General features: G+C 40.4%; 1 protein-coding gene and 1 long non-coding RNA gene across 2 annotated transcripts; one reads left to right on the plus strand and one right to left on the minus strand.

Annotated features, from left to right (window-relative positions):
- Positions 1–2,609: 2,609 nt before the first annotated feature.
- tbc1d25 (TBC1 domain family, member 25) lies at positions 2,610–11,477 on the minus strand. Its single transcript, XM_053424578.1, has 7 exons — positions 11,290–11,477; positions 9,393–9,502; positions 9,119–9,273; positions 7,692–7,819; positions 7,417–7,605; positions 6,482–6,757; positions 2,610–5,790 (listed from the first exon to the last, which is right to left on the minus strand). Exons 1-7 carry the CDS (start codon positions 11,332–11,334, stop codon positions 4,096–4,098), a joined length of 2,598 nt encoding a protein of 865 aa, XP_053280553.1. The 5' UTR covers positions 11,335–11,477; the 3' UTR covers positions 2,610–4,095.
- LOC128442236 (uncharacterized) lies at positions 10,939–11,949 on the plus strand. The gene is made up of 2 exons (XR_008338815.1): positions 10,939–11,037; positions 11,162–11,949. It is a non-coding gene; the product is annotated as an uncharacterized LOC128442236 (long non-coding RNA).
- The last annotated feature ends 1,120 nt before the right edge of the window (positions 11,950–13,069 follow it).

Consider the following 13,069-nt stretch of genomic DNA (forward strand, 5'->3'; position numbering starts at 1 on the left):
TTTGCTGCCCTTCTTGACACCAGGCCATCATCCAAAAGTTTTCACCTCACTGTGCGTGCAGATTTACTCACACCTGCCTACTGCCATTCCTGAGCAAGCTCTGCACTGGCGGTGCCAGATCCCGCAGCTGAATCAAATTTAGGAGACGTCCTGGCGCTTGCTGGACTTTCTTGGGCGCCCTGACGCCTTCTTCACAACAATTGAATCTCTCTCCTTGAAGTTCTTAATGAGCCGATAAATGGTAGATTTAGTTGCAATCTTACCAGCAGCAATATCCTGGCCTGTGAAGCGCTTCTTGTGCAAAGCAATGATGACTGCACATATTTCCTTGCTGGTAACCATGGTTAACAGAGGAAGAACAATGATTTCAAGCACCACCCTCCTTTTAAAGCCTCCAGTCTGCTATTCTGTCTCAATCAGGATGACAGAGTGATCTCCAGCCTTGTCCTCGTCAACAAGAGAATCACTGACATGATGTCAGCTGGTCCTTTTGTGGCAGGGCTGAAATGCAGTGGAAATGTTTTTGGGGATTAAGTTTATTTTCATGGCAAAGACGGACTTTGCAATTAATTGCGATTCATCGGATCACTCTTCATAACATTCTGAGGAATATGCAAATTGCCATCATAAAAACTAAGGCAGCAGACATTGTGAAAAGCAATATTTGTGTCATTCTCAAAACGTTTGGCCACTGCTGTACATGTTCAGCTCTCTATCTAGCAGATGCTGCAGATGTGCCATCGGACCTCTACTGCAGTCACCAAAGACGCTCAAGTTATTTTCAGCCTGTGTGAATGAAGAAAATTATGATCTATACTCTAAATGTATACATTTTATATGACCTATAAGGTTTCCATCAAATTTTTCACTCAACCAAAAAACACATCCTTCACGCAATCCTTTGCACTGATTATTACTTATTTGTGTCCAATATACCATCGGTAACACCGTTGTGTGTTGTATGATCAAAAAGTTTTACTTTGTGCACATATATAATTTAATGAGAATCAAATACATTTTTGCAAATGCACATATTGTTAGCTCATAGTCCACCTAGTCCAGTTGTTTCAGTTCTTTTTAAATATGCTATTAAATACTGATGTACAAAAGGAGGCTGAACCAGATAGTACGAGTAATAACCACAATAATCACACAGGTCTTTCTAAAGACATGAGATCACTTGCACATGTTAGAAGTTTGCCTTTCTGTCAGAAAACCTTTGCACGAGGTTCATGTAGTGAAAGGATCTGATTTAACACAAACCCTGTTCTGTTCCTATACATAAGTCATCTAATAACCTAAACTTCACCAAATCGTAGTCAAAAACTGATGTTGATACCAGAAAAGCTTTCTAGCGTATTCCCCTGAGGGCAAACATCTAGCGGAAGTATTTCACTTCAGCCCTCTGCATTACAGATTACTAAGCATACAAAACAGCGGAAAAACAGAAGAGTCAAGACAAGCCTTCAATCTTGAAAGTAAACAGTGCTGAGGAAAAAAAAGAATCTCCAAAAAAATCTTAACACTCCCTGCCCAGATTTTCCCATATGAGCGAGTTATGTTGAAATCCCAAACATCAACACAAGCTGGGAGAAAATCTGTTTGTGGCATGACAACAAAATCAGCAGGTGCACCTCTGGTCATATATAAACTAAAAACTCTGTGTTTGACTGATTCTTTAAGTTATGCAGCACATTATTTTAACCGAGGTCAATATGTGCATTGAACAAGGCTGAGCCATGTCAACATTTTATAATCACTTTCAAACAAACCCAAGCTAATATTATGATTACATGAGCATAGCACTCCTGACTGCTGACTTTGTTGTGTTGCAATCGGAATATCTCAATTTAACATTTAAATTAGCTCTCAGGGTCTTTCAATTATGCACATAAGAAGATGACATGAAAAGTTAAGTCACATTTGACCAAATTTTGAGACACAGGATCAACCCTTTCATGGATGATGTCAACTACAGAACAAAGTTAGAGGACATCTTTCCTCTCAACAAACTGTTAAGTCAGTTTCCATGTTTCCTTTGTCTGCAATAAATAATTGTAAATACATTATTGGTAATTTTTTTCCTTCCATGCAAAACAAGATGAAAAGACTGAAAAAGTCTAACTTTGTGTCATAGTTTCATATTCAGTGACATACTCTCAAACTTATTAATGATAATTTGGACTCATAGTTTAACTCAATTCAAAATGTGTACAAATGTTTTTAGACTAGTGACAGACATGACGTATTGAGATCAGAATCTTAGAAGTATGCAGAATCTATAAAATAGAGTTAGATGCTGTTTTGACCCTCTCTCCTAAATGAACAATGTAGTGAACACCATGCATAAGAGCTGCAACTGATACAATCCAGTCACATTGTTTCATAGTTTTTTTTGATCAGCATGTGTGATGACCTTACGTAGACAAATGTTAAGAGTACAAAAGAAAATTTAAAATCAAGGCTATTGATTCAAACAAGTGAGGCACTTCTCTTCTAAAGGTTGTAAATAGGCTAATATTTGTGTCATTGGCTACGTCAAGTGGTATCAAATCATCTTCTACTTTAGAATGTCTATGAAGATGAATCAATTGTTAACATAATGAATATACAGCCTGGATTCCAATTTCATTGATCACATAAAGCAAACAAACTTTCATGTGTGATATCAGCAAATGTGCATTCAATGAACACAGACAAAACACAAAAAGTAAAACAGTCTTTGGGAAACAGCAATAACCAAAGTGCTGAAACGATGACCCGCCTTTAACTAAAGTACAGTACTTTCTTCATGACTGTTGTAGTTTGAATGTATGAGTCCAGTACACATACAATCTATGTAGATCCACACCAAACTGCTCCCTGCAGCTCTGCACAAACACTACACAACTTCACCTCATTGACTAACATGACGATATAAAAGATCAGCCACATTGTCCTGTTATAACCACAGACACCCCAGCTACCGACCTGGATATGTCCTTGATTGGCTGAGTCACATTCAAAATTGAGAAAAAGAGAAACAAAGGCAAAAATAACGGTGTAAAGATCTTTAAGTGGAGGAATGAAGGACTCTTCTCTCTATCTTATCACATCCACATGCAACAGCACTTGGGAAGAGTAAAAGTAGAAATCCAGCAGAAACTGGTTCACAACAGCTTTTGAATTAATGCTCCAGATCACAAGTTTATATTTTCGGATACAAAAAGTTCAGGGACAAAGATGCAGTTCCATAGGATATTTGTTGGACTCATGCCTGCTTAAGTGATCCTAGCTGCAACCCAAAATTGTGATAAAGGCTCCAAGCCCAAGCTGAGATGACCCCTGATGACATCGCTCTGATTTCATCATCTTTGTTTTATCATCATAGACAAACGTACAGAAGCAAAGCAAATGTAGGCAGGGCTCGGTCAGAAAGGTGAGGTTAAGTATGTGTGCTGGCTATTTATGTCATCAGTTTATTTTGTGACTCACTGACAACTTAAGAGCTTGGTTGATAAGATGAGTCATTTCTGTAAATGTCCTTATGAATTAGAACTATTCAAACCATTACTTTCAGTATATCAGAGAGTGGAATTCCCTTTTGTTTTTAACTATTGAAACATGAGTATTTTAGTTAAGACACGTTTGTGGCTTATAGGACATAACATACGTTTGTGGCTTATAGGACATAACATACGTTTGTAAACAAAGTTTAAAAAAGAGGGCAACTCAGGTTAAATGCACCAACTCAGGTTAAATGCACCATGTGGCTAAACTGTTATTGGTTCTGGCAAAACTCAGACAGCCCAACTATCTGACACCTGAATCACAGGGTTTAAACATCATGCATCGGCAACAACAGAGGACATGAAAAGAAATGAAGCTCTTTCATCAAGGTCAGACCTCCATTCTATTAACTGGAAGGTTTTAGGAGCAAAACAAAAGATAACAATGACTACTGACAAAAGGAATATAAATACATGTTCAAGCATACACAGAATGAGAAGATTATTAACAGCCCTATTCAATTAGGATGGCTGGCTAAAAAGGTGGACACCTCCAACAGGCCACAATCAGTCTTTCGCTGAGGTGGGGAATCTAGTGTTGATGGAATCAGGAAGCGGGGGGAAATGAAACTTGAGCTGTTGGGGAGGGAATGGTGGTTGTGAGGTTATAGGTTGAGTTTTGAAATGATGACTGAGGCGATGCTAAAGGGCTGTAAATGGGCCTGGCAGAGATGGCTGAAGAAGGGGAGTTTTGCACAGCGGTAATTGTTGTTGGGGAGTCAGAGCTAACCTCATCCCCTTCCTCTGAGTCCCACACTTCACTCTGCAAGTAGTCTGCAAATAAGGCCTTGGCTCGCTGCAGCACCCTGCTAAGGTTGTGGCGCCGCACTAGCCGATCAAAGTGCATGGCTAGCTCATTGTAATCCAAACTGTTCTTGATAATGTGGTCTCTGTGCTCCAGCAGGATGGACAGGCACAGAAACAGCATGAAGGGATTGCCTTTGCCGAACTCTTGCGGAGGCGGCAGCGAACACGATTTGATGCTGGTGGTCTCAGCTTTCAGAGAACTCGGTGTGTTAGCTGCGGTGCTTGGAGATTTGTTGCCTGGCGAAGGAAGATTGTTGGTGGATGACTTGCTGCCAGACAACAAGGGGCCTCTGCCAAAGGACAAAATAGGTGAAGAGAGAAGGGATCGATTCTGAGGGTGGGAGGGAGATGCAGTAGATGTTTTTACAGTGGGGGTTGTGGGAGAGTTGATCCCTGTATCGCTAAGCACTTGGGCGGCGGAGGTCAATATTTTTGGAACAGTGCTTGGTAAGGCCTCTCTCCAACTGTTTGTGGATGGGGATGTGGACTTTAGAGGAGAGTCTGGAGACGCTCCTGGCCAGCTGGACTGTGAAGCTGAAGATGTCAGAGACACAGAAGAGCCACTTTTCCAAATAGGTAGGCCACTATGAAAGAGGTGAGGTGATGATATTGGAGAAAAACCAATTTCACAGTCTTTTATGAGAGGTGTTCTCTCTTCTGGATCCCCCTCACTATCATCTGTAGACTGGCGACTTGGGATGTTTAGTACCGACTTTGAAAAAGCCAAACCCTGTGGTTGGTCACCATCTTCCATATCAAAGCTATCTTCATTTCTGGCAGTGTAGTATTTAAATTCTCCAAAACTTGCTTGCTTTTCAAAAGGAGCCAGAAAATCTGACTTTACCAGACTCACTTGATTAATATCACAATCACTGCCCTCACTTCCTGTTCCAGCACCTACATTTTGCCCGTCTTTTTGTTTTATGACGGCATTCCTGCTCGCATCTGCTTCTTCTCTTGAAGGCCTCAGCATATGTCTCCTCCGCTGCTTCTCTTTTTGTTCCTTATCATCTCTGAGGAAGGTCTCAACTGTCTTGTCTTTGTAGGTCACAGTTTCATCAGCATCTAGTGGCGGTCCAAGAAGCTCCACTTCGGTCTCAGGCGGATCCGGAGGCAGGGAACTCCAGGTGACCTCAAGCATCCGTAAAGCATCATCAAACGCAAATTCTCTCTTGAGCTCCAGGAGCAGCCAGCGGTAGCAGAAGAAGAGGTCATCAGCTCCTCGGGACACCAGGTAAGAGTAGAATTCTGGGTCTGAGTACTGCAGAAGCAGCTTTAGATGCTGGAATTTAATAGACATGAGTGACCCATCTGGACAGAAGTTTCCCTCCAAACGCTTCATTATGCCACAAAAGCAAATGAAGGCATGAGCCTCATTGTCCATTACTGCAAGTATAGGGGAGGCGATATCACTCATGCCTTGACAGTATGATATCTGAAAAGCAAAACATTCACACATTATACATAGATTTATCCAAGCCTACAGTTAAAAAACTAAACAGATTTTTAAATCATGTAGATATACACATGCTTTTATGCATAAAATTAGCTTGCAAATTATGGGAAATATTATTCATTAAGAGAGAGTAGACCATGGGCCTCATTTATCATGCATGCACTCTGCATGCACTCTGATCACTGATGGCGTCACTTGATTCACTTGTAATATTTTTATGTATGGCAGGAAAGTGCTTGCTCCTTGTGGGAACAGTTGGGTTTCTATATAATATTGTAAGTTATTGATCTTACGATGTAAAGTCATTTATGTTGTGATTTGGGTATACAAATAAAATTGAAGTTAGTATGGAAATGGTGAAAAGGTTAAGGAACTAAAATGTGAACTACAGTAACAACTCTAGAACACATGTGAAATGACCCTCGTGTCCATATGTCTGTTGACCTGATCTAATCCCAGGATGCTACTTCTTTAAAAAGCTGCCGGATCTAAACTTCATTGTGTGTGATGTTTTCTGTCTTTATATTTCTCATTTACAATTTTTTTCCTACATTTTCTTGTAAATGCTGAAGGTTAGGGGAAGGGTCCAATCCTATGGTGCTGTCGGCCACCATCCCCCACCCCAACCCTACCACAGGTATAAGCCAAATGACAAGACCTCTCTACCAACCTGTGGGTGTGTGATGGCAAAAGTGGTGAGCAGGTCTGTAAGTGCAGTCAGATGTGGACTGTCTTCTGAGCCAGCGTAGTACGGATGAGCCCGGTCGGTTCTCAGGACGTCTTTGAGAACATTTCCGCGAATAAATTCAAGGTCCTCATGACTGACCCGGGCTGTCCACTCTCTCTTCAGCTGGTCATACTCCCTTGTCTTTCTCTTCATGTAGTCCATTCTTTCCTGTCCACTCAGTCCATCAGGGTACAAATTCAGGAGGTACCGCCATACAACCTTACACCACAGCAGACAATACAGAAGTTATTCCTTTATTCTGGTGTAAATGACCAGTTATTATTTAAGAATTGAATGCTAGATTTATCATGTCGTATATGAAATTAAGGCACAAGCAAAAAACATTCCGTTTTTTTAGGGAAGAAGCCAGTTTGTCATTCTCACAATCTTCTCACATCGTCATTTATGACAAATGATAACAAACAAGTCTGCTTACAATTGTTTTAGTTTCTTTCTTTGATGATGTACTATGCCAAGAACCACAACTACTGGGTTTGAATAACCCCTTTTCCACCTAGGCATTTCCAGGGCAAGGTCGGAGCCAAGTTTGGAACCAGTACTTTGTGTTTTGATAAAGAACTGGCCCTCGGGGAGGAAAAACTGGTTCCAGGGTGGCACCAACTTTTTGCTGGTCAACAAGAAAGAACCGCCAACGTCTGTGAGCCCATGTGTGATTGTATGTGTGTCAGCGCGAGTGAGAGAGGAAGACAGTGTTGTCTTGGAACTAACTTAGAACCAACACTTGCGTCCGGCTTACTTTTTGGGAAAAGGGGTAAAATAGAACCAGAATTGACAAACGGAATGGAAAACATAATCAATTAAAATCCCGTGACATCCAATCCTGATTGTCTGGAGAGCGTGCTGTAGATGAATCTCACCTTACGCAGAGAAGGCTCCACACCACCATGATAGATTCGCAGTCTGAGTTCCTCGGGTCGTGTCAATTGGCCCTGACCATTGAGGTAACTGTGAAACTCTGCATCACTGAGAGGAGGCTTGAATGGCTTGATCTCCTCCCCATAAGACCAGCTCAAAGCTTGCTGGACCTTGGACAAGGTCCGGCCCATCTGAACACGAGTGAAAAGAAGCACATTAGGAAAGACGGTACAGTTTTAAAAGACTATATGAGGAAGCTAAAACAAGGTGAAGAAACCTGGGACAGTAGAGACTGGGTGAAAGGAAGAGCAGCGGCGGCCAGAGACCTCGTCCTCTCTGCAAGAAGCTGCTCAGAGCCAATCACATCTTTGGGGCTTATGATGTCCCAGTCCTCCATAACAGGACCTGTGGTTTAACAAAAAACAGGTTTTAATCATCTGCTTTATGTCTGAACAGCTGATCTAAGATCTTAATGGATGTCTTCACTGTGTAAAAACTAGATGTCTAAACAATTTCTTCAAGTAAAGTCAAGTCAAAGCAATAAAACCTCACAGCACATGGCAAAAAAAATATTTCAAGAGAGTTGCAGGGAATCTTGGCATCTGATTTGACTGTTATTTAAGTTTTAGTCACACACCAGAGAGCATGGACAAACAAGTGCTTGTTAGTTTGTTAGCTCAATTTGGGCTTTCAAAGACAAAAGGACCATTCTACGTGTCTTTATGTCATCAGATCCGGACTACTGCAACAGCACTTTACGTCCTGAGGCAATTAAACTATTTAGCCCAGGAAATCAGCCCAGCTGTCTGAGTCCCTACCTAAGAGAAACTTTTATCAGACATAATTTCCTTTTTTACTGAAAACCTTTCGTTTCTTCGAACTCCCTTTTTGACTATTGTCCAAGGAATAATTCAATCAGATTAATTTATAACTTCAGTTTCATTCTTGTCTTCTGAATAACATTGCATTCCAAATTATATTCATTGCTCTTTAAATAAAGATTATCATCATTACCTATATTTTATGCTCTCTATAGATATTTCACAATTTTTCAAATTAATCTTAAAACTATAGTAAAATGTTTATATGAAGAGTGAAACAGTGAGTATCAGAATAAAGCACCATTGGCTGCTGGTGCAACCCTTCTAGTGATTTGTGTCTGAAACCCACCAACACCTGAACATAAATATAGGCTGTGCATGGGTGTTTTGTACATTGAAACTGGTTTTGTTCCATATCATCATTCAACTCTTTTTTTTTTAAGATCCCTTGCTAATGCACTTTTTCTGGAAGTGATGAGACAAAATCCAGTTTTGTGCAAATCTAAAAAATGCACCATTAACTTCTTCAGGAAATGCAAACTTCACTTTTGGATTTACCCTCATATTCCCCTTAATCTATTATTCTAAACAGTGACACAATTTAAATCCCCGAGGGGTTAGCTTTGCAAAATAAGTCTTTCTAACTGCTGCTGGAAACAATTGTCTTGATCTACAATCCACATTTCTCTTGGTACTATCTATAGTTCCCTTTTCTGTTCCTAATTTTCCTTCAATGCACTTCCGTCTCCTCTTCTGACACGCCCCTGTCAATGCACTAACAGCTCAGTGGCTCCTTCATCTCTTGAGACATTGGTTCACTCTTAAGGACGATTGTATGAAGACTTTTAGGTTGTGTTATTTGTTGTAAGGAAGGTGTTCTCACTGTCTTCTGAAGGTTTTATGTCCATCTTGAGCTGTAGGTAGGTTTTGGCTGCACTGACAAATGCAACATCCAAATCCCAGTCTGACACCAGAGACTGATACATTTCAGCACCACTCCTATCCCGAGACAGGTAACTGATCCCAAAGCTCCGCTTCCTAGTTTGAGAGAGGAACAAAAGGAAATGTTGACAAAAATATTGTTTTCTTGCCATGAAAAAGTCTGACAATATTTGTGTCTGTACAACAGTTTAGTCAGGGTTGACAATCACTCTTACCCATTCAAATCAAAGGCTCTGATGAGAATGTGCTGCAGAACCTCCAGTGACGTTATCTGAGGATCAACAGCAAAGGACCGAAACTCCATTGGGAGCATCCCATCACATTTCTGAAAAGCATAAAAAAACTCAAGCAGAGGAAGGAGCTGGCAAAAATATCAGTCTTGATTCCAAAATATCCAATATAATATCATATTACTCTACCGTAATACATATATAAAGTATACAGTAATGCACAGATATAATCCATAGAACATTGTCTATGAGCTGTTACTACAAAAAACTAATATTAAGATTAGATTAAACTTTATTGTCATTGCACATAGTACAAGTACAACGAAATGCAGTTTAGCAGACAAATATTAGAATCCGGTGCTAATGATGCAATATTTACAGGTAAGGGATATGTGATTTAAGGTGCTGATGAGACAGCATTTATAGGTGAGAGTTAGTGTCATATATTGTAGATGAAAATAAAAGAGCAGCATGGCAATTATTTACTGATACATTACATGTCATTTGGCAGACACTTTAATCCAAAGCGACTTACAATTAGTGCATTCAACATCTATGAGGGACCATTTAGAATTTTGGTATCTTGCCCAAGGATACTTAGGGAAGCAGATTGGAAAGACTGCGGATCGAACCGCCGAACCTTGTGGTTGGAGGACGACCCCTCTACCCCTCAGCCACAGCCGGCCATATGTCAGATATGGCATATATAAGTATATACAGATGCAATGAGAACAGTATAATATTTATAAGTATATTAAATTATATTAAATATATAATATTAAAGTGTGCAAAAGTAGGTAGGGAGGGCAATGAGTAAATATCATGTACAAGACAGATGTGATGGGGCCCGTGACCCGAAGTAGGTATTAAGTGTGACAGAATAAATATGTGCGGAGAAGCAGTGTAAGCCCACGTATATGAGGGGAGTGGGGGGAGTGAGCTATAGACTCATAAGGTCTCATTCATTAGGAAGTGCATAGATGTCCAAATAAACTGTGTGAATCGCTAAAAAAATGGAAAGACCTGCCTGTTGCCCAGAGAGCAGGATAAGCTGTCAACTCAAATCATCTGGTAACATTTCTGAATTTAACAAAGTCTGTTACTGAGCGTTTGACGATTATTCGTGAATATTCTGTTTTTGACATGAACTCAAATTTTCAGGTAGCGCATCAGCGAGTCAACAAGAAATGATGAAAGTGTGAAATCTCAGCTAACTACGATGTTGTGACCAGAGCGATTTTACCTACAGGATGATTGTCAACAATAAACCTGACTGTGTGTTGTTTGTCTTGTGCCATGTGAAATGTATTTTAAAGCAAACTACAACATATGGTGAAGCAGCTAAACGTCTACCCTGAGCCTGACCTCATCAAGCCTCTGCTGGCAGGTTATGCGTGACGTCACCACGTGTTGTCCCGTGCACGCGTCTGCTGAGCAGGCAGGTGACGTCAGCTCCAGTGTGTGTGTGCGTGTGCGTGTGTGTGTGTGTGTGTGTGTGTGTGTGTGTGTGTGTGTGTGTGTGTGTGCGTGCGTGTGTGTGTGCGTGTGTGTGTGTGTGTGTGTGTGTGTATTCACTGCTGTGGGTTCAGTATCGATGGGATATTGATAATGATCGATCAGACAGTGTCAGGTACATGTGATGTTACCATCGGCCCAAACACCGGGATAGAGAGATTTCAGATTGTAGCGATAACTACGATAATGGCGGTAAACACAACGGTAACTTCATGTCGTCTTGTTCTCGTTAACAACAGTATTCTGTCGCCAGAGTGTGAATCACTACAGTTTGTTAAGAGCAGACAAACAACAAGCAGGTGAATAAACAGCAGAGCGGGCTGTCTACGTGACCAGCTGACGGACCTGGACTGGTTGACCGTCCTACCTTGACTCTGACACGGACCACCCCTCTCTCCTCCTCGCCTGCCATTTTCAAGAATCCGTGCTGGGGTAGGATGTTTGTTCTGGGCTTTGTTTTGCTTCTAAGAAGAAGACATGATGATCGGTCATATGATCAGAGCTAGCGCTGCTCCACTTCCTCTGCTTCGTGATCTTCTTCTGCACTTGGTTATTCAGAGGCCCCACAGCGACATTACCGCCATCTACTGGACACACCTTGATCATGTCAGCAAAAGTCCAATCCAGTCTAACGTACTTTTCTGTGAACTTTTAAAATTGATCAAATGGCCCATTCTCCTTAAGGTGGAGGAAATGTATTTAGAGGTGGAACCTCGTGATGAGATATACGAAACATTAGAACACATGTTTTTTCATGTTCTGTTTCAAACAAATTATGGCTATTATCACTCAAAGTAAACGACATTCTGACACTTTATTTGGATTCGGATTATCTAAATTCATTTATTTCTGACATGGTTAAGCTTTATAATCCTAATGGGTAAATATCATATTCATTCTAGTAAATGCAGAAATTAGCCATCATTTTGGACATATGTAAATTTTTATTTATTTGATGTCCTCCTTTTGGAGCTCCATTGTGTCAATGCTAGTATCACCAGTGTGTCAGTAAATATTTGCTCCTTGACCCCTTATGTGTGTGTGTGTTTGGTTTCATATATTTGTCTAAATATCGCTCTTTCATAAGTTTGACAACACTTGCATTGCTTTTATCTATACGCATAAGTTCTTTGTCAGTATTTTATGTTGTTTCAATAAACTTTTTTTTTCTGTGACCAGATTAAAAACTGAAAATAGGCAAGCCTGCAGTAACAGGGGCATTCCCCTTTAACAAAATACTATGATTTGTATCTTAGGTATAATTACTCAGCCAGAGAGTTAGCGTGACAACACACCAGAAAAGCGGAATTACTCTATTCTATTTTTTTCTTTCACAAGAAGCAAAATCTACTATACGGTGAACACTACCTGCAATACATTGACTGAACAATACACTGTTAAAACGGACTAAGAAAAGATGCAAAAAACGTACTTCTCGTTAAGTCTCAAACAATACTTATTCCCAAGTATGTCACTGTATTTTTGATGGTAATGTTTGATATTGAGTGAATATCTGTCAATAATTTTCATTTGTCCTAAATCAGGTGTTATCCAGAGTATAAAAATTTTTTCAAGCTGCCTGTTATGTTTGGCATCAGCATCAGGTGGGTCGGATACAGGCTCCACTGCACACAGACTCATGACCACACCAAAACACTACATCAAATTATTTCTGAACTCATTGTGTTGGCAATTCTCTGAAGAATCACAGTGTTGGGACCTACAGCCACAGAGAACCATAAAATGAGGACTGGTGGAAGATTCCACTCCAGCCTAAAGTACGGGAGGGGAGCAGGCTACAGTTGAAACTGTCAATGACCCCTGCTGTGTCTCTAGCCGCGCCTCAGTTTTTGAACTCTGACCCTCCTATTGGCCTAAGACCCTTAACCCTGCTAGAAGGCGGGAGTTACCTCTAAGGTGCTATTTAAGGGCAAACACACCGAAAATATTTCTTTCCAGTTCCACTCACATTAGAGCTAGCATCTCCAGTTTAGTTCTCAGTGATTCACAGGACACAAAGGAAACAAACTTAACAGCTGTTTGATTTTTTTTTTTTTAAGTTTATTTTAAACTTATCTTTTCGTAGTTTCACTTTTAGTTTAAAGCTACTTTTTCTAATCCAGTTTAAGCTTAACTTATCCTTTTTT

Source organism: Pleuronectes platessa, chromosome 6 (assembly GCF_947347685.1).
Source record: "Pleuronectes platessa chromosome 6, fPlePla1.1, whole genome shotgun sequence".
NCBI classification, from domain to species: domain Eukaryota; kingdom Metazoa; phylum Chordata; class Actinopteri; order Pleuronectiformes; family Pleuronectidae; genus Pleuronectes; species Pleuronectes platessa.